The sequence below is a fragment of the Pelobates fuscus genome, chromosome 2 (genome assembly GCF_036172605.1).
Source record: "Pelobates fuscus isolate aPelFus1 chromosome 2, aPelFus1.pri, whole genome shotgun sequence".
NCBI classification, from domain to species: Eukaryota; Metazoa; Chordata; class Amphibia; order Anura; family Pelobatidae; genus Pelobates; species Pelobates fuscus.
In genome coordinates this window covers 386,203,659-386,225,800 of record NC_086318.1, presented here as the reverse complement: position 1 = coordinate 386,225,800, position 22,142 = coordinate 386,203,659, and the positions used below count along the sequence as shown (strand labels likewise).

At 38.1% G+C, this 22,142-nt stretch overlaps 1 protein-coding gene across 3 annotated transcripts in view; it reads left to right on the top strand.

Annotated features, from left to right (window-relative positions):
* DISP1 (dispatched RND transporter family member 1) overlaps positions 1 to 22,142 on the top strand; it is a 131,366-nt gene that overhangs the window by 88,208 nt on the left and 21,016 nt on the right. For all 3 annotated transcript variants that reach the window (XM_063443795.1, XM_063443794.1, XM_063443797.1), the window contains one exon: positions 19,628 to 19,657. In XM_063443795.1, coding sequence (XP_063299865.1) covers positions 19,628 to 19,657 — 30 coding nt within the window. The remainder of the gene's footprint in view (positions 1 to 19,627; positions 19,658 to 22,142) is intronic.

The window sequence follows — 22,142 nt, the reverse complement described above, 5'->3', positions numbered from 1 at the left end:
AACTCGCTGTGTTCTGCTTAATGTTTAGTACAGGATTCAGTAAAATCATGCTACTCTTACAGCCCTCCCTGTATAATTTATAAAGCTCATATGGAGGTTAGCTACGCCATGTGCTTCTGGTTTATGAGTGTACTAAAAGTGTTTACTGTTTAAATTACTACCTGTCCTTTTCATAATCAGCTTTTTTTTGTTTGTTTTTTTACATGTTTGTGTTTTTATTCTTCTGTAGTATGTGTGACCAACAAAACTGGAAGAGGTTTGTGTATGCAATCAGGTTAGAAAGAAACACTATAGGGTTAGGAACACAAACATGCATTCCTGACCGTATAGTGCAGGTCCGCTGGCATTGGCCCCACCCCCTTGGTGACCTAATCAGAATTGACACTTTTAAGCCAATCCAATGCTTTCCCATGGGGAAAGCATTGGATTGGCTAAAATCGTCAAGGGGACAGGGCTCAAACACAGTTTTGACCAGTCAGCACATCCTCATAGAGATGCATTGAATCAATGCATCTCTATTAGGAAAATTCATCATGGAGACGCTGAACGGCAATGCTGCTTACTGTGCAGCACTGAGCCAGGAAGCACCTCCAGTGGCTATCTGAGGAGTGGCCCCTTGGAGGTGTCCCTAGGGGCAATGTAAACACTGCCTTTTCCGTAAAAAGGCAGTGTTTGCATGAAAATGCCTGAAGGCAATGATTGTTCTCACCAGAACAACTACATTAAGCTGTAGTTGTTCTGGTGACTATAGTGTCCCTTTAATACTTCCATTTTTCCTTAATGGTGTAATATTTGATTCTGTTCCTAAATCAATTAGAGAACTTAGTTCATCGTGCGTCTATTTTTTTTCTGTTCTATTTTGAATCACAAATTTGTTGATTCCAGGGTAAATAAAAAGAAAAGTGTGCCTTTTCATTCCAACAAATGTTTACTGCCACTGTCCGATGGCACATTTCCTGAGACAGATACATGAAAAGGAAGAATGCGAATGTTGCTTAATATACTAAAAAAAATTCCTTTATTGCATATGTACCCGTTTCCCCAAGTTGTAATTCATTGTTTGTATCATTGCTTTGTGAATGTAATCAATGTGTAAATGATTAACTGGAAATAAAACAGAGCCAACTATCAGGCAGATGAATAAAATGTGACTGAAGGACAAATAATTTTGTCGGACTACAAAACAAAAAGCAGGGGGAAAAAAGGGTGGAGTAACATTTTTGTAATGTGCTCATGCTATGCGTGATGCCAGACATGAACACTTTATAAAAATGTTACAAATATGGAAAGTCTTAAGGAGGAAGCTGGGTTGTTGGTTTCTGCCTGCCAGAGGAGTTATTTTTTTTTTTTTTTCTGAGAAACGGTCATAGAAAAAAAGGACAACAGCATCTACATACCAAAACCACTACATCGAGACTGTAATGACAAATTTAAAATGTATTGTAGGTGGGGCAAAGCTTGACCTGCAAGCTTAACAAATTGATGTTAACAGGGCTCCCGAACATAGATTTGCAGGATTCCGTGCCCTAGTGAACTGGTCTATGTTCGGGAGAATTCCCCCGAACGTAGACCTGCTTTCTAGAACACTTTTTACACCGAAATAAGACCTCCCCCGAAAATAAGCCCTAGGGCATTTTTCGGTGGGCGGGGAGGGCGTGAAATTAATATAGGACAAAGTCTTTTCGGGGAAAGACGGTACTAATATCCTTTACACTTTACTTTTGATATTTAACACTTTGAGGATTTGCTGCCTAGGATCCGTAACCTTTCATTTTTTCCTAAGCTCTGAAACCAAATATGAACAAAATATTTTGTCCTCCATAGTTGTGATCCATACGAAAATCTGAATTCCACCTGGCCTTTGGAAAATGTATTGTGCAGTGCAAGCACCTTTTAAAAGTAGGATTACATTTCTTTTAGATGGATCCGATAAAAACATTTTTAAATCTTGAATTATGAAAGAATCTTCAGTGTTATTTCTTTGGCTTGTTTTCAAAAAGTGACTCATGAAGGCATTCTCAGAAGCTTTTTATTGTCCTCCTTGAATACTTCAAAAGCTTTTATTTGACATCCAAAGCTGTGGGTTCCTTTTTCCTATGAAATCAAAGTTGCTTAGAATAGAAACATTATTGTGTGCAAGTTACAGCAGTTGACCTAGTGGGTTTTCAAAAGTGTCAAGATGAGAACATCATGCCCCCTAATCTTTTTACCTTTTTTTGCTATCAATTTCTTTGTATTGTGATTATCTCTTAAGAGATTTGGTAAATAGCTAATAAGGAAGCCATAGGGTTTTCTTGGTATATCAGTATTTGTGTACATTGGTATTTGTTCTTTGTAAAGTGAAACTGTCTTTTTGACTGCTAAATGTTACATAGTTACATAGCTGAAAAGAGACTTGCGTCCATCAAGCTCAGCCTTCCTCACATTTGTTTTTTGCTGTTGATCCAAAAGAAGGCAAAAAACCCAGTTTGAAGCACAATTTTGCAACAAGCTAGGAAAAAAAATCCTTCTTGACCCCAAAATGGCAGATTTATCCTTGGTCAAGCAGTTATTACCCTACATTGAAAGATTATATTCTTGAATATTCTGTTTTCGCAAGTATGCATCTAGTAGCATCTGTATGGACTCTGATAAAACCACTTCTTCAGGCAGAGAATTCCACATCCTTATTGTTCTTACAGTAAAAAAAAAAACAACTTTCCTTTGCCTTAAACAAAATCTTCTTTCTTCCAGTCTAAACGCATGACCTCGTGTCCAATGTAAAGTCCGGTTTGTTAATGTTTCCACACAATGGTTTGTATTGGCCCCGAATATATTTGTATAATGTTATCATATCCCCTCTCAGGCGATGTTTTTCCAAACTAAATAGGTTTAAAATTGTTAACCTTTCTTCATAGCTGATATGTTCCATTCCTTTTATTAATTTTGTAGCCCGCCTCTGCACTTTTTCTAGTGCCATAATATCCTTCTTTAGAACAGGTGCCCAAAATTGCACAGCATATTCAATATGTGGTCTTACCAGTAATTTATAAAGAGGCAAAATTATATTTTCGTCCCGAGAATGAATGCCCTTTTTCGTGCATGACAATACCTTACTGACCTTGGCCACTGCTGATTGACATTGCACATTGTTGCATAGTTTGTTGTCTATAACAATTCCCAAGTCCTTTTCGTGCGTTGTTATGCCTAATTCGCTTCCAGTAAGGGTATACGTTGCTTGTGTATTCTTTACGCCGAAGTGCATAACTTTGCATTTTTCAACATTAAATTTCATCTGCCATTTGAGTGCCCAGTCCTCCAGTCTATCTAAATCCCTCTGCAGCAAAGTAATATCTTTGTATTATTTTACAGAGTTTTGTCATCTGCAAACACTGAAACATGACTTTCAATGCTGTCTTCAAGATCATTTATAAACATGTTCAAGAGAAGGGGTCCCAGAACAGACCTCTGAGGGACACCACTTGCCACCTCTGTCCAGCTTGGAAATTTACCATTAATGACAACTCTATGTACTCTGTTTTTAAGCCAATGTTCTACCCAATTTCCTTGAGTTTGAACACTAATCTATTGTGTGGAGCTGTATCAAATGCCTTGGCAAAATCCAAATAGATCACATCCACTGCAACACCCTGATCTATACTTCTACCTACTTCTTCGTAGAACGCAATCAAGTTAGTTTGACATGACCTGTGCTTCATAAAACCATGCTGATTTTTGCTGATAACCATGTTCTTCTCAAGGAATTCTTGAATATTATCCCTTAATAACCTTTCAAATATTTTCCCAGCCACAGAAGTTAAGCTCACAGGTCTATATTTTCTAGGCAAGGATTTTTAACCCTTTTTGAATATTTGAACCACATCTGCCATCCTCCAATCCTCCGGAACACTTCCTGAAAGAAAAGAATCTTAAAAGATTAAAAACGGAGGTTCACTTATTTCTACACTTAGTTCCTTAAGTGCTTGTGGATGAATACCATCAGGCCCTGGAGCTTTGTTTATATTAACTTTCTTTAGTTGCTGCAGCACTTTGTCTTGAGTTAACCAATTACAATTATTCTGCAAGTTTTTAGTAGCAATCATTTGCACATCTATTGCCATGGGTTCTTCCTTAATATATACGGAGGAGAAATAGTTATTTAAAATTCCTGCCTTTTCCTGTTCCTCATTAACTAACACACCCGTTTCTGTTTTTAGTGTACCTACACTTTAATTTTGTTTGTTTTTTTAGAATTTATGTACTTAAAAATGCTTTGGGTTTGGTTTTGCTCTCTTTAGCTATCATTTTTTCATTTTGAAGTTTAGCAAATCTAATTGCCTTTTTGCACGCATTATTTGCTTCCTTATATCTTTTATAAGATGCATCTGATTTGTCCGATTTTTAAATGCTTTAAATGCCTTTTTCTTATTTTTAATCTCTTGTTTTACTTCTCTACTAAGCCACATTGGTTTTAATTTGTTTCTTTTATATTTATTTCCCAATGGTACATACTGAGAAATTTACCTTTCTAATATTTGTTGGAAGATGATCCATTTATCCTCAGTGTTCTTTTCACTAAAGAGTTTATGCCAGTCAATATATTGTAAAGCTGCCCTTAACTTATTGAAATTGGCCTTTTTAAAATTATATGTTTTAGTATACCCCATGTGCTTTTGTTTTTTTGAGTTTATTTCAAAGGACACTATGTTGTGATCACTATTTCCCAAGTGCTCACCTACTTGAATGTTGGTCAAAAGATTAACGTTGTTTGTTAAAACCAGGTCCAGACAAGCGTCCATTCTAGTTGGTGCTTGTACAAGTTGTGACATGAAGGTGTCATTTAACAAGTTTAAAAACCTAATTCCTTTTCTGTAGCTTTTCTGAGCTACTAGTCCCTCTGTCCCAATTTATTTCCGGGTAATTAAAATCACCAATAATTAAAGTGTTACCCAGATTTGCAGCTCTCTCAATTTGCTCAAACAGCCCAAATGTGGTTTCAAATGAAGCAAAAGGCTGTCAGATTGACTTTTGCTAAATTCCTTATAAGGGCTGTGAGCTCACTTCCTTACCAATAATTTGTTTTGTCTAGATAGAACATGGGTGTCAAACTTTTTGGCTTCCCCAGGCCACATTGACCAAATGAGAATTGTCTTGGGCCACACATAAAATATATAATATAATTTTATATAATAAAACTTTGTCCTTTTCTTAATTTTGATATTTAATTTGTATATATTTCACACACATTTAGTAATTAAGAGGTCCATCCAGTCTCCCTACCTTGCTCTGTGAGGGGTGGAGTGGATCTTATCCCTGGTGGCCAGTAGTTGGCAACTTGTTGGCACTTTCTTAATAATAACAACAGTAATTCAGTTGTGCGCTTCACAATTAAACAAGCTACAATATCACAATATTTTAATCATTGAAAGCTCTTGCATAATTTGAGTTATTATTTTTATGGCTCACATTTTAAAAGTTTGTTAAATTACAATAGGATAATTTAAGAATAAATAAATAATATTACCTGCATCTTGTGTTGGGCACTCACCTTGTCCATAATTTTAAATATTGCTGCGCCAAATAGTTAAAGTAAATTAGGCACAAATGTAAAGGAATCCATGCTTCAGCATTGTAAATCTTCTTTGGGGAGCTTTGCAGAGCAATGGACACTTATGTTTTTGATATATTTTAAAAACCATACTTAGAAAAAAAAACATTCCTCTCTCCATTTATTGTTTGGTTGGGGCCTGAGGCTTATTATCACAAATTGAATACGCATAATATGATTTTAGTAAGCATTTTTCTGACCTTTTAAAATCCTTGTCAATCTTTTGAACTGCTTGAACAACTCATAAGATCAATCTATTTTAATAAGATAAGTTTTAACAACAGTAAAAAGGAAGCGTTCATCCATTGCATCTGACTTCCATTACTTTAACACTCAACTGTAATCTATAATTCAGCTTTGCTTTAAAACATTACCTACATTCAAATACTTCCAGCGATAATGTGTTACAACTTACCAAGTTAGTAAATTCCTTTCCAAATATATAATTTATATATATATATATATTTTTTTTTTTCTCTCTCTGCTTCCTTGGAGACACACATACTCACTTTTAACCCAGATTAAGCTGGTGCTTTGTCTGCCAAACTGTCATATACATTATTATTATTATTATACAGTATTGTATGGACAGTAGACAAGTCTCTGTTCGAACAAGCTTACAGTTTTGGTACCTTAAAAGGACTCTCCAGGCAGAGGATTTTACTCACCTGGTTCCAGCGCCAGGAGCCTCGTGAAGCCGCGCCCCCTATTTAGTCAAAATGACAAAAAAGGCGGACGCGAGCAGGGAGCAATCAGACGCTTCGATTTGGAAGAGTCATTGCTCCCTTGTGCGCATGCGTGGCTTTGCCGCACATGCGCACATACTTCAGAGGGTGGCATTCATGCCGCCCTCTGAAGTCCTGAGCGCACTACTGTGCATGCGCGCTGTGTGCGTTACCGCGAGCTGAGCTGACTGACAGCTCAGCTCGCGGTCTTTGCCCGCCCCCTCTCCTCTGCTGACAGGCAGGAGAGAGAAGGCGCGCACACAGTGCCTTCTCTCTCCTGCACACGTCAGACATATTTTAATACGTCTGACGTGTACAAGACCTTTTTAGGGCCCTACATGATAGGAAGTCCCTCTGGTGGCCGTCTGAGTGAAGGCCACTGGAGGTATTCCTATCAATCAATGTAAACATTGTATTTTCTCTGAAAATACAGTGTTTACATTAGATTGCCTGCAGGGAGCTATAGATCTCACCTGAACAACTACATTAAGCTGTAGTTGTTCAGGTGACTATAGTGTCCCTTTAAATTATTCTTGATATTGGTTTTTTTTTTGTTAAAGGAACGCGTTAGCGTGTCTCCTCTGAGAAACTCCGCCTCTTTGGCTGAGATCATCCCAACAGGAAAGCTATTGGGAGATTGCCAACATACAATCCTTCCTGAAGTAGAATTAAAGGGACTCTATATATGCACCAAAGTGGTTCCAAACCTACTTGTCATGGCCCACACAAAAAAGATTTTGTGCCCACTGAAATAAATTTGGAAAATTGCGAAATGCTGGTCTCTTGGATTGTCTTCAGGACTTGGATGGAAATTACTATGGTAGCAAAAAGCTGGCGGAGCATAGCAGCTTTGGCCACAATGTGGCTAATGGACCGTAAACATAATATAGTGATAGCATTATGAATTGTGCTAATTATAAATGGTCCTTGCTTGGTCATCTCTCACAGGGCAGGTAGCAATGAAATGGTTAAAAAACAAAATGCCCCCTGACTCCTCATATCCTAGTCTAATAAAAGGCAACAATACCCGGAGTATCTCAGGATAGACCGGTCAGGTAGACTTACTTTACTGGTTGTTTGGTTTTTTTTTTCTTTCTTTCTTTCTTTTTTTTTTAATTTGCAGATTTTCAGATTGCAGTGAAAAAGATATTTAAACATAACTTTTCTCCTTCACCTTGCCGGTCTTGCTGTGGCTGGCCCCACCTCCATGGTTGAGATAATCAATCTTGATGATCTCAGCCATTTCAGTGCTTTCCAATAAGAAGCTATTGCCCACGTGTGGAAATCGGCATCTATATAGCAGCCTGGCTGCCCATGTGCCTGCGGTGTTTGAACCCCAGTCCATGTGGTTTATTTTTTTTTCTTTCCTTAAACATAAGGCGATAACAATAAAAAGGTAATTAGAGGAACGTTAGAGTTAAGAATAGATACCTGTATTCCATTCTATTTATTTAGATTCAGCTGCATCTAAAAATTAGAATAAAATTTATTTTTATTTTTTTACTTTCCATTTTATTTTTATACAGATACTGTATTTCTTTTGTCCAATCCAATGCGCCTCATAAAGCTGCATTGGGGACAAACGGCGCAAGCGTGGCCAGCACTGCACTCCAATGAAATAGATTCGCTATGAGAAAGGAGTTTAACTTGACTCTCGCAGCAGACCTTTTCCAGTGCCACCACCTGTTTTGTGAAAGAGGAAAGACAACTATTCAACCATTATGACTGTTAATATAAATGTTCCATGATTTATTTATTTTTTGATTATTTATTTTTCCCCTCTGTTAAACTTGACGTTTGCTAATATATAACAATATAGTGATATTACTACTATTAGTTCAACAATACTGCCACCACCGTTTTGATGTATCTGTTTTTCTAGTTCAGCAACATTTTGTGTTTCTCTAGGGGGAGGCAGTGAACACTGTCTCCCATCATTTGCAGCGGAAACCATAACTGAGGGGAAAAAACTGCCACAAATTCTCATGGATCATTATCAGTGTTTACGGTTTCCTAGCAACCATCAATACAATGTCATCCTACAGTATGTCAGATCTGTCAAAATCTGCATTTCTTATTTCAGTCTTAATGTGAAAACAAATTAATACAAAATGATCCAACTGCTAAAACATTGACATTGTACACGACAATTACATCTGGGTTTTACCTGACTTTTAAGATGCCTATATTATTTATATAGGCATCTTATAATAACGTATGGACATTATCCTTTACAGTTCTTTTACTTATACAAATGCAAATAGACTAAAATCTAAATCCTGAATTAAATCCACCTAAATACATGTAAAAAATACAATTGACTGTTTTACTTGATTAAGAGCAGACCGTCTTTTCACATCTAATGGGACCGGTCCGTTCAGATCTGCATTGCAATAATACAAGTCCTCTCCTGCTTTATATCGCATACTGACTAGGCATTAAATCACAATAGTTGCCAGATAATCGAAATACATATTAAAATGCAATTAGCTATTTTACTTAGTTGAGAACGGACCGTCCCTTCATAACTAGTGGGACTCATACGTTTAAATCTGCTCTGCAGGAGGACAAGTCCTCTCCAGCTTTACATAGCATACTGGCTAGACATTGGATCAAACTGTTTTACATTCCATATTGAACATATATTCAAAATATACATAAACATATATTCATAATATACATAAAATTAAAAAATGAATAGGAAAATGTGAATCAGAACAATATTTTTTACAATAGAATGGCAGCAAGGAACTGTAAAAAATATGTGTTGGCCTCAGATCTAACGAATAATTCACATATAGGGTTATCTGTTCATACAACACATTCCATAATGCCTTAATTAAAGGTACAGTCCTTCTTTCTGAGTGACCGAAAATGTATTTAAAAAACATGCAGTCTATTTGCCAGTGATATTGTATGTGCATGATTAATTTATAAATATGAAAGAAAATTGTCATTAAAACGTTTTTTCCTCAATAATCCGATTTCTAATATAAGGGAACATTGACCCGGCCGGGGAGGAGAGGATGCTGGTGGCTGGCAGCCGGCTCAGTGCTCCAGCTCCTCACTGGTCCCTCGCGCACGCAGACTGAAGTGAAGCCGGGCGCCGGAATATGACGTCATATTTCGGCACCCGACCTCACTAAACCGCACGAGGGAGCAGTGAGGAGCAGGAAGGACCCCCGGGAGATGCCCCCCCCCCATCGGCTCCATAAGGTAAGGAGCAATAATAAACAGTATGTGTGTGCAAGTGTGTGTTTGTCTGTGTCAGTGTGTATGTGTGTGCAAGTGTGTGTTTGTGTCAGTGTGTGTGTGTGCAAGTGTGTGTTTGTCTGTGTCAGTGTGTATGTGTGTGCAAGTGTGTGTTTGTCTGTGTCAGTGTGTATGTGTGTGCAAGTGTGTGTTTGTCTGTGTCAGTATGTGTGTCTGTGTCAGTGTGTGTGTGTGCGCGCAAGTGTGTGTTTGTCTGTCAGTGTGTGTGTCTGTCAGTGAGTGTGTGTGCGCATGCGGCCCACATAAACGTAAACATTGTTTATGTGGCCCGTGCCACACTTTGAGTTTGACATGCTTGGTGTAGACTGTCTAATGTGGACTCAAAAACCCTGTTTTGGAGAAGAAGAAAAAAAATCTGATGGCAAATACAAACCGCAAAAAGTGTCCTGCTCATTGATTGGCTAAACAAAAAAATCTATAGTATTCACTCTTTAAAAAATAAACTTTTATAACAATTGATTTGACACTGCCCCGGATGACGCAAAAAGCGTGGTCTTCACTAGGCTGCAGAATAGGTAGGATTTGTGAAATTAATTTAGAAAAACTAAATTATTATTACTTGGAAAAATGTCACATTTTATGTACTACTTTATAAAGCTGTAAATGAACAGCAAGGGATCACCCTATAAAGAGAATAGATGGGGTGGCCTCCCTCTACCCCAAAACTTGCTCTAGCTTGGCAGATTATAGGAAGTAGCCAGTCAGTAATGCAGATGACCAGACCAAGGGCGTGTTCTACTCAAACAGATATTGTAGTTTACAATGTATTCAGTTTATCTTAAGACACTGAAGGCACCGATCTCATTCACAAAGTGGGGCAATGCCCCTTTTTAACTGTGTGAGTAGATGCCACAGGACCAAGAATTGACCGCCCTGTTCTAAAAATGATCCGCATGTGTGACATTGGAAGCTGTGGTAAAATGTTTTAGAGCTGATGAGAAATTTGGCTACTTTTTAACTTGAAAGGACACTCCTACTGATCCGTGATTGGCTATTTAGTGATGCGTGAAACAAAAACTATCGAATGGTTTTTTTTTTAAATCTTTTTTAGTAACACAAAAACATTTTTAACAAATCTAGATGTTCTTTAAATGGGACTAGTTTGAATATGTAATGCAAATCGACAAAACCGTATGTAAACCTGTTTTTAACTGGATTGTTCACGCAGAATTTTATAAAATTTAGAAGTTCTAGTTTTCTACTGATGAGGTTGTAGGGCGACTTTACATAGGTTACTTTCCGTATAGACAGATTGCTCTTTCAGCTGCTTTAGTGGTATGTTCATAAATTGCCATTTGATGGTTACAGTACAGTTCTTTGACCTAGTTTGCTCCATGTTGATACAGCTTGAATAAACAGTTCATCATACTTCATCGACTTAGGGAATTAGCCTCTGAATATATCACCTAAAACTGCTGGATTGCAAGAGCCTGGAATTGCCTATTTTACAGGTCTTTACAGCAAGTAAAGGATTTAAAAAGGGAGACTCGATGGCGTTCCCATCATTTTAATCAGCCTGAGAACAGGTGCAAGGGCTGGAAGCTTTGAGAACAGGCCAGCGTTTGGGACAATGTAACGTTATGTGAGATGCTAAAATGCATCTTTATGTGGAGCGTTCACAGCTCATAAAAATGTGTGAGATGTGTCGCAATGCAATCTTTTCAGATGAAGAACCGGAGACTTGGCATTGCGGCATATGATGTAATGCTTGCATAGCTGCTGTACATTCTCTTACACTAATTAAAGTGCACATTTTTTTTGCAGTGGTTTCTAAAATGTATGCTAATCATTACAGGAATATTAATGTGTCAAAAGTTTTTGATGAATTGGCTGTACAGCTATTGAAGACTACTTTTCTCATTATGTTCAGCCAGCCATTTGTAACATGTCTGCAATACGTACTGTCAAATGTTGACCATCTAGAAGAATGAAGTCTCACGGAGACACCCATGTAAATTCAGTGTAGACCCCCAGGGGTTGCCATGGGGGTTTGAATGTTGCATTTTAGTGAGATTCTTTATGTTGAGTGTAGAATTAATTGTGGCTGTGCAAGCAGTGCATTTTGCTGGAAGCTTTTACTCGCTGTGAGTGACCAAGGTATTTTTTACTTTCTTTTATAATTCAGCCCCACCTATAGACCAGAACTTAGTGGTGGTACTTGCAGTAATTTATCTGAGGGTCTTTATTAATTGCAATAGATTCTATACCGAGGGAATCTTTACAATAGATTCTGCCTGATTAGAGTTTTATGCATATATTAGTCTAGTCTTTTCTTTTAATCTGAGATGACCTATATTTTAATGTACTTGAACAGGGTGCTTAAAAATAATAATAATTTAGTTTTTTCTAAATTAATTTCCCAAATCCTACCTATTCTGCAGCCTAGTGAAGACCACGCTTTTTGCGTCATCCGGGGCAGTGTCCAATCAATTGTTATAAAAGTTATAAAAACACAAACCAGAATAGATGTTGGTAAAACAAATTACATAATATTCTTAAACTGTGAAGTTTTGATTTCCTCTCTTTATGTAACATCTAATCTCATACAAGGGTGTTTTGCAATTTTTCAGGCAATTGGCAAAAAGATAAGAACTTCTAAAATAAAAGCACTGTGCTAAGAGGTTCCAAAATGAACACTTTTTGTAAGTGTGAAGGGAGGCCTCGAAAGTCATGACTGTGCGTATAGAAATAAAGTAGTGTAACTTCTGAATGGCTGAGAGTTGAGACTTAACCTGACTCTTTAAATTGTGCCATTTGCTACTGCTTTAAAATGTAAATTGCATAAAATGAAACCACTTTTAACCGATCGTCTTCCCATATTTGTTTTAACTCTAACTTTATTTTTCACAGGGTTGTAGAACAGTGGTTATCTCTCTGATTCACAGATGGTTAAAGGACCACTATAGTGCCAGGAAAACATACTCGTTTTCCTGGCACTATAAGGTCTCTAGGTCCCTCCACCCCTCCCCTCCCCCCCCCCCCCCCCCACCCTTAGGGTCCCCATCCCACCGGGCTCTAGGGTGAGGAAGGGGATAAACACATACCTTTTCTCCACCGCCGGGCTCCCTCGGCGGTGGGGACTCTCCGCCTCCTTTCCCCGTCATCGGCTGAATGCGCATGCGCGGCACGAGCCACGCGTTCATTCAGCCAGTCCATTGGAAAGCATTCTCAATGCTTTCCTATGGACGCTGGCGTCTTCTCACTGTGAAAATCACAGTGAGAAGCGCCTCTAGCGGCTGTCAGTGAGACAGCCACTAGAGGCTGGATTAACCCATAGGTAAACATAGCAGTTTCTCTGTAACTGCTATGTTTACAGCAGAAAGGGTTAATCCTAGATGGACCTGGCACCCAGACCACTTCATTGAGCTGAAGTTGTCTGGGTGCCTATAGTGGTCCTTTAAGTAGTACAATAATCAAGGCATATGGCTCAGTTTGCTAAATTTTCCCCAAACAATCGGTTCATCTGCTTTCTTAAAATAATTATTGTGGTAAAAAGGCAGTTCTCCAAATGGTGCATTGTGGTATGTAAATCCACTTGCACAATTTAAACATCTCTCCTACAGTGTTTGGCCAAGAGGTATATGCATGTGACTCAAGCAACCCAGCTCCAATGGAAGAAGGGGTAGAATCAGTGTGGTGTGATATTATCAGTCATTCGTTCTGAAGGTATTGCCCACATGTCGCTGAACACAATCATTTAAAAGCTGTGTAAGAAATGATCAGTCCCCTTCCTAAATACTGTACTTATAGGAGATCTCTATTCTGAATTTAGTGAACTACATATTCCACCTATTTTTTTCCCCTCCAGTTATTTTTCTAGTGGCAACTTTTTTTTTTTTTTTTTTTTAAATGGCTCCATGCCTCATTGGCTTATTCTGTAATAATGCATACTTCGTGTGTATTTTTGTTTTGGTTTTTTAAACTTCTGACATTACAGTAATTGAGATTTAAAGTAATCGGTTAATTTAGGCTAACCTTTTATGTGTAGATGTTAATTATGGCTATCTGTCATTAAACCACTGTACAATCAGATTTACTTTCTAAACCGTTCTGTTTCATAAACATGCCAGTTTGTGTAATAGTGTAGGATTTTGACTGCTGGAATCAAGTTTCTATGTGATTGCACATAGCTTTATACAAGCAAGCTGCAGAGACATGAAAGTAAAGAAATTCTTCCAAACAGAATATTTATTTTAATAAATATATTCTATTTGCTGCATTGTACTTCTATACAAATAGAAAATACAAGGATATGTCTCCCACATGACAATATTATATTATCAGTTACTCTCCTTGTCACATTAGCAGGACTTGGCACACTCATATGGGGGGGGGGGGGGGCAGGAAGGAAGACAATTCGTTGACGTCCGCCATTTTCATTTAGTGCCCCCATCTGCCGCTCACAGGTGGGGGCTGGCAGCTCCCTCCTTTTAATAAGAGGTATTTGTGCATTTGTTTGAAATTTCTATTAATTCATTAGTCTTTCTGACTAATGAATGAATAGATGACATTCCCGTTGCGGGAATTTCACAGTGCTGTCTAGTGTGGGCAGATGACGTGTCCCACAGGGACTTCATCTACCCACACAAAGATGGCAGCGCCCAGGACCTAGGTCTGGGCACGAAATAAGGATGCAAATATAGGTAATATGGGGGGGGGGGACTTAGGGGCATTTGGGTGAATAGGGTGCAATTAGATGTAGTGGAGTTGGGAGGGGAGTTATGACAGTGTGCCGCTTTAATGGATGTTTAATCTCACACAGGAAGTTTCTGCTGAACAATTTTTTTTTGACAATCTTTATTTAGTTACATTTCCATGTCAAAGGTGGGTAATAACAGTAGGGGTATAACGTTTGCTTTCATCCACACGCAGGTGGTATAATCAGTGAACAAAGTGGGAGCATCAGAACAACAACTGTAACTATCTGTTATATTCCAGAGTGGTGTCATACATCGTTGCTTAGCAGAAAGACAGTCATCGCCCCCCTAAACAATCTACATTTATTTGTATTATAAACTATTATTATTGTCATAAACTTTATATATATATATATTTTTTTTTTTTTTTTTCCCCAAAATTATTTTCTGTCGTACAAAAGGTATTGTGAGTTTCGTCAGTCAGGGAAAGTACATTTTGCATGAGCAGGTAGCGCAACCCGTACAAGGCTGAACCCCTGACATAGCCCCGACCCGGCGGCAGGAGCCTTCCCGTTGGGTCCCCAAGCTTGTGAGGTGTGTGCCCGCAGTTTCTCAGCCCTCTAACGAAGTCCGGGTAGTGTCCCAGGTCTGTGCGGTGGTTATCTGTCAGGGGCTATCCCTCCGGTGGTCTGGGCTGTTTGGGGTGTCCAGTTAACGTTTGGGCCAGGTTTAGTTTCCCGGCGTCCCTATAAGGATCTGTCGTCTTAAAGTGTACCTTCCCCTCAGCAGACTTCTGAGAAACGTGTCAAGGTAGGCTTATGGGAGGTCATCTGGGTAACCCAATGTCTGGGGAGAACTTCAGTTTTACGCAGTGTCATTCTGCCTGCTGTGCATGCGCTATGTAGAGCAAGTCACGGGAGCATCGGGATCCGGCTATGTGCCGGGGACCTATTGGTTCTGTTTCTCAAAGTCTGTGCTGTGCTACCGGTTTATTCAGGTTGTCAGTCCTGGACAGTTCCAGGTCTCTGCAATATGGGTGAGTAGGTCAGGTGGGAATTAAGTCGTCTCGTTATCAGTCTAGGTCGTGGGGAAGACTGTCGGTTGTCAGAGAGGGATTGGTGGTGAGTGTCTATGTCCTTGAAAGGCAGGGTGGGTGTTGTGGTGTACTGCAGGTTTCAACTAAGTTGGTGTGAGGGCCACCGTTCTGTCAGCCACCTATGTGGTCCATGGATACCAGGTCAATGCACACTGCTCCGGTCTCCCGTGTAGGTCAGCTGTCAGGGACTCCATTGTGTGTATGTCTTCTACCGTCGCTACCCACTGCCTCAGGGTGGGCGCGGTTGGCTGTTTCCACATCCTAGGGATGAGGGATTTGGCGGCGTTGAGGAGGGGCAATTCTAGTTGCTGAACAATTTTTAATTTTCATGGTATTCAATTGGGCTGTGGGTGAAGCCTGTGTACGTGCACTCTAATTGGCACATTATCTTTATACTTTCTTTATGTAGGCACTAACAAGCAATTAACAGAGCAGCAGATGAATTCTAAATTACATACTCTGCCATGAGGAAAATCAAAACAATTCATGCTAAAAACCAGCTCCTATAGTATCCGTAGAGAACGTGAGTTTTATGTGTCTTAGCTGCCCTGTCAAGTAACATTAGTCACATTTCCCTATTTCTTTTCATACTGCTTAAGCTACGGTATCTAGAATTTTGTGTTCATTAGGAAACTTCACGGTTTGTGCCCAGCCTTATGTATGTCTGCATTTGATCTATTCCAAGAATGTATACACAAAAGCATTAATGCCAAAATTATAGTTTTTAAAGTAAATTGCTAGCTGCCCCTGTTCATTTTTTTTAAATACATATGTTTAAAGACTTGCTTTTAAACGTCTTAGGATGCACCATTTTCCCATTGTATATGAAAGGAGATAAAGATTGCTATGCATTTTTTAAACTGAACAGCATAGCAAAATAATTTAGTACATGGTTTCAGGGGATAATATTCCTTATTGACTAGCATGATAAAGTCATCGTGGTAACAGCTGCAGGGTATAGATTTCACCACTGGAATTCCTTTGGTGTACGCAAATTGTTATGCATGCTTTTTGAAGCAAAAATATTTAGTGATAGCAGGTGTGACCTCTTAACCTTCTCTTAAGTGTTAGGGCTTGTTTTACTTAATAAAAAGTACAGGTCGGGATGCAAGATGTACAGAAATAATTCATGGCCTGCGAGAAACATGGCAAAAACCTTTGTTATCCAGGAAGCTGCACTGAGAAATAGCTGAACATCTTTTGGAGTTTTTTTTTTTTTTTATTTATTTTCTTGTGTATATTTCTAAAAACATTGTTTCTGTTAACAAGGGTGGATTTGATTTCAATTACGATTGAAATCGCTAGTCCGTAACACTCGATTTAAATCACGATTTTTAAAGCAATGTAAAGATTCATACCTGCTAGTGGTTTTCTTTAATATTTGCAACCAGATGAATATTTCATATTTAGAATAATTGATTAAAATGAAGCAAATGTGATTTAAATAAAATAAAAAATTCTGATTTTAAATACAATGTCACTTTTTTTTTATCGTTGATTTTAATCCACCCTATTTCTGTATATAGTTTCATGGAATAGAAAATGTGTATGTAAAATCAGATTACTTATGAAGACTAAACCAGGTAGTATCGTTCTCGTATACCTGTTTATTCTGTCGTCCAAAGAGATTGGTAGAAACAATTATAGAGAAAGCAAGGACTTGTCTCTTGAGTCCTGAAGTTTACAAATCACTTCTAATCATCTGATTTGAATTGGCTTCCCAGCATTTTCACAAACCAGTTGAGGTGTCTGATTAATCTTAATAGTACGGAGGACACTACAGAGTGAATTGCATTATATCCGTAATGTTTTAGAGGTCCCTCTCTAAGCCTTTAAGATATCTAAGCCTACTCCAATGACTGACTGCTTAAAGCAGTGGAAATCAGGAACTGGCTGAGATCCCTGCATCTGTAATGGCTTTCTTGTATAATAAGAGACACTACATGCTGTTGCATATAGTACCTCTCATAGAACGCTGTTGCACAGAAATGGAATCGAGGAGCAGTTTGCATTTACTAGTGTGATGGGTATGTATGTATTAAATAAAGAAATGCATTTCACGACAATATGTTGCATGCATGGTCTTGTCACTCTTTTGCGGTAATAATCAAATACATAGTTTCTTTGTTTTTATTCAAAACTGCTCTGATCACATATGTAATAGATTTACTTTTCAGGCAGAATCATGTGTGTGTGTGTATATATGTTCGGCGATCATTTCTTTTCCGCCGGTGGATTAACATTCTGTTGAGCACTCATAAATCATCCTGTTGCGAGCTTCTGTTTGCATCGAACAAGCACATAATGAAAGTTGTGTTTAATAGACAGGGGGTAGTGAGCTATAAAACTATTTCCTCTGTCAGATCTACTTAATAGAAATGGGATGTGATGAAAGATAACAAACTATAAAAAGTCTCGAACTTAGTCTCTCTCTCTCCTGTTGTCTATCGTCCTTCCTTAGGTCTTTGCTTTTATTTTTATGTTATAACAAATATTTTCCAGATTAATAGCAGCTTCCTGCATATAATACTCCTACTGTCCAATCTAACTGTAGTTAAATAGATTTTCCAAAAGTCTTGTAATTAAATCCACAGAAGCCGAACTATAGTTTATTTCAACGTTCCATGTGTCACACATCAGTTTCAGCTTGTCCATTCACAATCATTCGAGCCGTCCATTCCCAATTACTATCCAAATGACAGCATAATTAAGGGCCTTTTTTAAATTTAAACAATGGGTAAAGCAAAAGGGACTCTGAGTGTCTTCGTTTTGAACCTAGAGTAAAAGAAGAAACTGGATACTAAACTTTTACCTAAAGCTGTTGAGCATCTGTTGGCATAAGTCTCTTAAATCTTCAAAGAAGCCTCCAGCCGCTGTAGAAATGTTGTCTGGGACAGTTATGCTTCTCATATGTTCTATCTGTTTTATTACCTGCGTAATTAGAAGCAGGTATTCATTTGTGGTTTGACATCTCGGACCCAAATGGATTAGTAACACAGTATTTGACGGAGGATTCTTTCCAGAGCTTTCTTTGAAAAATATTTAAATTATAAAGTGTTGTAACTACCACATGTCGATCACACAGATATCCCACTACATGGTTGTAACATTACATTATACCATGACCTCTCTCGTACCATGTGGATAGCAGGTCTGGCATTTCACGTTTTTGTGGGCCTGTAAGTCGACCTGTTAGTTTTATCCTCCCTGTCTGAAATAAAAAGGCTGTAAAATAATATTAATATTAAAATATTATTATTTATCGATTTTATGTTGGACTATGCTTTTTATTTTTTCTGGATCTCATTTATATCTTTATATATATATATAAAGTGCCCTGTTTTAACATATAGTCCCTCTCAATGTATCTTTCCTGGTAAAATATGTTATAAATAAATAAATACAACGCAGATCCTCTGTTCTATCCTAGTGTTCCATCTTTTGTATCTGTTCAAAATGTATATTTTTCTATGTCAGTGACTCGGTATATCTGCAGCAGTTTTTTACAATGAAAACGTCTGTGATTTCTATTAATGACAAAATAGCCAGTACCTCCAATACCACTGTGTGGGTTTGATGCCTGGATTCATAATTTAAAGAAACACAAACTTCTGTTGAGGCTAGTGAAAACAGAAAAGTAACTATTTCTCTTAATTCAAAATCTATCCACAGAACACTTATGAAATCTATCCAAAAAACATATTATGCAGTCTGTAACATGCTTTGCATCAGTGACTCTAAAACTGTAATTTAATTACTTTATTCTGAGCTATCACTGATAAAAAAAAAATTACCTGTAAAGATCCCCACTTAGATTTTCCACCAATTTATTTTTTTATTTCTTTATTTCTTTATTTTTTTTATTACAAAATGTCAACTGGTTTAAACAGGTTGGAGAATCAACTAACCTTTCAGCAAACAGACGCTTTTTTCTTGAATCTGGTTTTTGTTTTTTCTTTAAATTTTATTGAATCATCTGCAATGTCTTTACAATTTGACGTTGGCAGGCAATACAGCTTGCTGAAAACTTACTATAGGATTGTCGTAAGATTAATTTATTTAGCATTTCTTTTGTTAGCACAGGCCATTTATGACCGATTGGGCAATATAGAATTATACCTTCTAGTGTAGAGAACAAAGGGTCCTTAAAATCTCAATTTAAATGTATTTCTTTATGTACAAACCTAGGCAACATTACATTCTTTGCATTTTGATCAGTTTATTGCAATTCCCTTTAGTGAGCAAGAACTTGGGTGTTTTCTTTGGTTATTTATGTATTGTATTAATATGTATTTTTCTTATTTTGCAGAACTGCCAAACCATTCCAGTTACCTAAAAGGTAAGATATATGTAAATTAATTTTCAAATTGTCATTGGAAGAGCTGTGACATATGTCAATCATGATATTAAAGGGGGACACCAGAACAGCTTATGCTCCTCGCATAGGTTATAGTGCAAGGAGATTCCATGATTTCATCTCCATTCATATGGCTTCTAACTACGGGGGCAGGTTAACTATCTGCTTATTACTGCTATTCTGGTTGGATGAAATGACACTGGACTGCACGGATTCTACACTTACAATCTGTCAGTGCTGCTAAAGAGGGTGAGGGGTGGCAGACGGAGTTCTGTATGTTGTCAAATCACCCCAGAACACTTTACCAGAAATCTTGGGTACAGTGCCCACAGAATGACAGCTCAGTTACTACTGCTATGAGCTGTATGTTATTCTGCATTGTCTGCCCATGTAACACATACAATATTTTTTGTATTTTGTGTACAGTTTCCCCAACAAACAGTGTTCTATCTTCTCTCTGTCATGAGCAGGCATTGTGCCCACAGCGGTGTGAATTTTTGCAATATCCCTGTTGTCAGCAGTGAGGCCCTCTAAGCCTACAATGCTGGAGGTGGTTCAAGACTGGTAATATAATCTCTACCAAGTTTGACATTCCTAGCTAGTTCAGTTTGAATAATAATTCCTGCCTCACTGCATGCAGTAAGAACATGTTGCGTTACTTCTTGCTGCATATGAGGGCAGATTTTGTTTTGTATTAAAGCTATAAGGGTGTCTTTGTGTCACTTACTGTAAACCAAAGTCAAAACTTTGAGATCACCACGAGATATTTATAGGAGAGTTGTCCTCTATTTCTAAGATAGTTTAGCACACATTTATTTCAAATTTAAAATGTGGTGTCTCTTGTAGTGTGCATGCAGATCTATTCTGACTTCTATAAAATGTAATTTTTTTTTCAATATCGTTTAAGATATTAAGATATATGAATATATATATATATATTGGAGTATATGTGTAGAATTTTCCAATGCATGCATATACATAAATACAATTTCTAAATGTATCGCCTGGTCTGGCCTTAGTCTATGGAGGCAGCTTTAAACTTCCTTTGCTCAGAAGCACAGTCAATATATATGTTTTTTTTTTGTTTTTTTTAATTCTTTATTTTTGTTGTGCACAAAAAGAACAGTAAGCCCTGGTGCGCCACAACAGCGACATCAGAGTATAGTTATAAACATTTGCGTTACAGGTTGTGGTTATCAATAGTCAGGCACATGCTTTGGTTAAAATAAACAACATAAGAAGATTGCAACAGTAAAAAAGTTTGATTAGCTTAAACATTGAGTTGTGTAGCACTATGTATTATTATAAGCACTTGTAGCGCAGTGAAGCAGTGTCAGAGGTGTCGCAATAAAATGTATGTTTGTTGTATGGCTTGTCTGGGTGATGCCATATTGCGAACTGGCTAATAGGCCGTATGTTCTGGGGGTTATGCTGTGCCTGTTGTGGGTGAGACACGACCGCCCTAAGCATTGGCCATCAGTCACAGCTCTAACTTGCTTGCGTACATGTTTAATGTTAATTACTATTAGCTTTGTTACGATGTAATCCACAAGTAAAGGCCCCCCTGTGATCTCCTGTGTGAGTCAACGTGAAAACATAACTTAAAGAAAGAATATTAAGAGCCTACAGATAGCGTAGTATAGGGGGTTAAACAGGGGTAAGTCGTTAGCAGCCATATCATCACTATTAGCTGTGAATACTGGTTAGCGTGGTGAGTAGCATGTCAGTGCAGGGATCTTAGAGGTCAGGGACTATTGGGTCGTCGTGTGAAATAGTCATGCTTGATTAGTAAAGCTTAGGCAGCCACCTGTGGCAGGAAGACTTTCGTTAGCAATTTGGGTGGTTTTAAAATATATAATAGAGTAAATAACAGTAGTGCCCGCGTTACAGGGGAGTGAGCTGTGTGTGAGGGTAACACATGCTGTTAACCTGTGGAGCCGGCCTGTGAGGAAAGACGGGTCTCACTCTCAGAATTAGCACATAAAACAGGCTGCCCACGTTGATATGGGCCATATGCATTAAGTACCACAGAAGTATGCACTGGGGCTAGTTATGGGCATGGTCACTTCTGTCTCGTGATAAGTAGTTGGCCCTGATTGGCCTGGTTACGCAAACTGCTAGTACCGTTAGTATGAGGCAACGGTGTGTATTAAACAAGGTATGGGATAAAACAGTGGATTAACATAAACATCATAAATGAAAACTATACTTTGTGCATAACACGGTAAATTCAATGCATACATTTTGTATAGCTCTAGTAAATAATAGGATGTGTCATGCTGGGTAGCTTGTACCCTCTCAAAGTGTAAAATGATAAGCTAGTCAACTTGCATACTGTAAAGTAGAATACAACCCGCCAGGTTACTATCACATTCGTTGAGCAGAGTAAGACATGCCACTGTCCGGTTTACTAGGTGTTATTTGCAAGTAGCGGGTTCAGCCGGGTTCAGGCTGTGTTAGTCCCAGT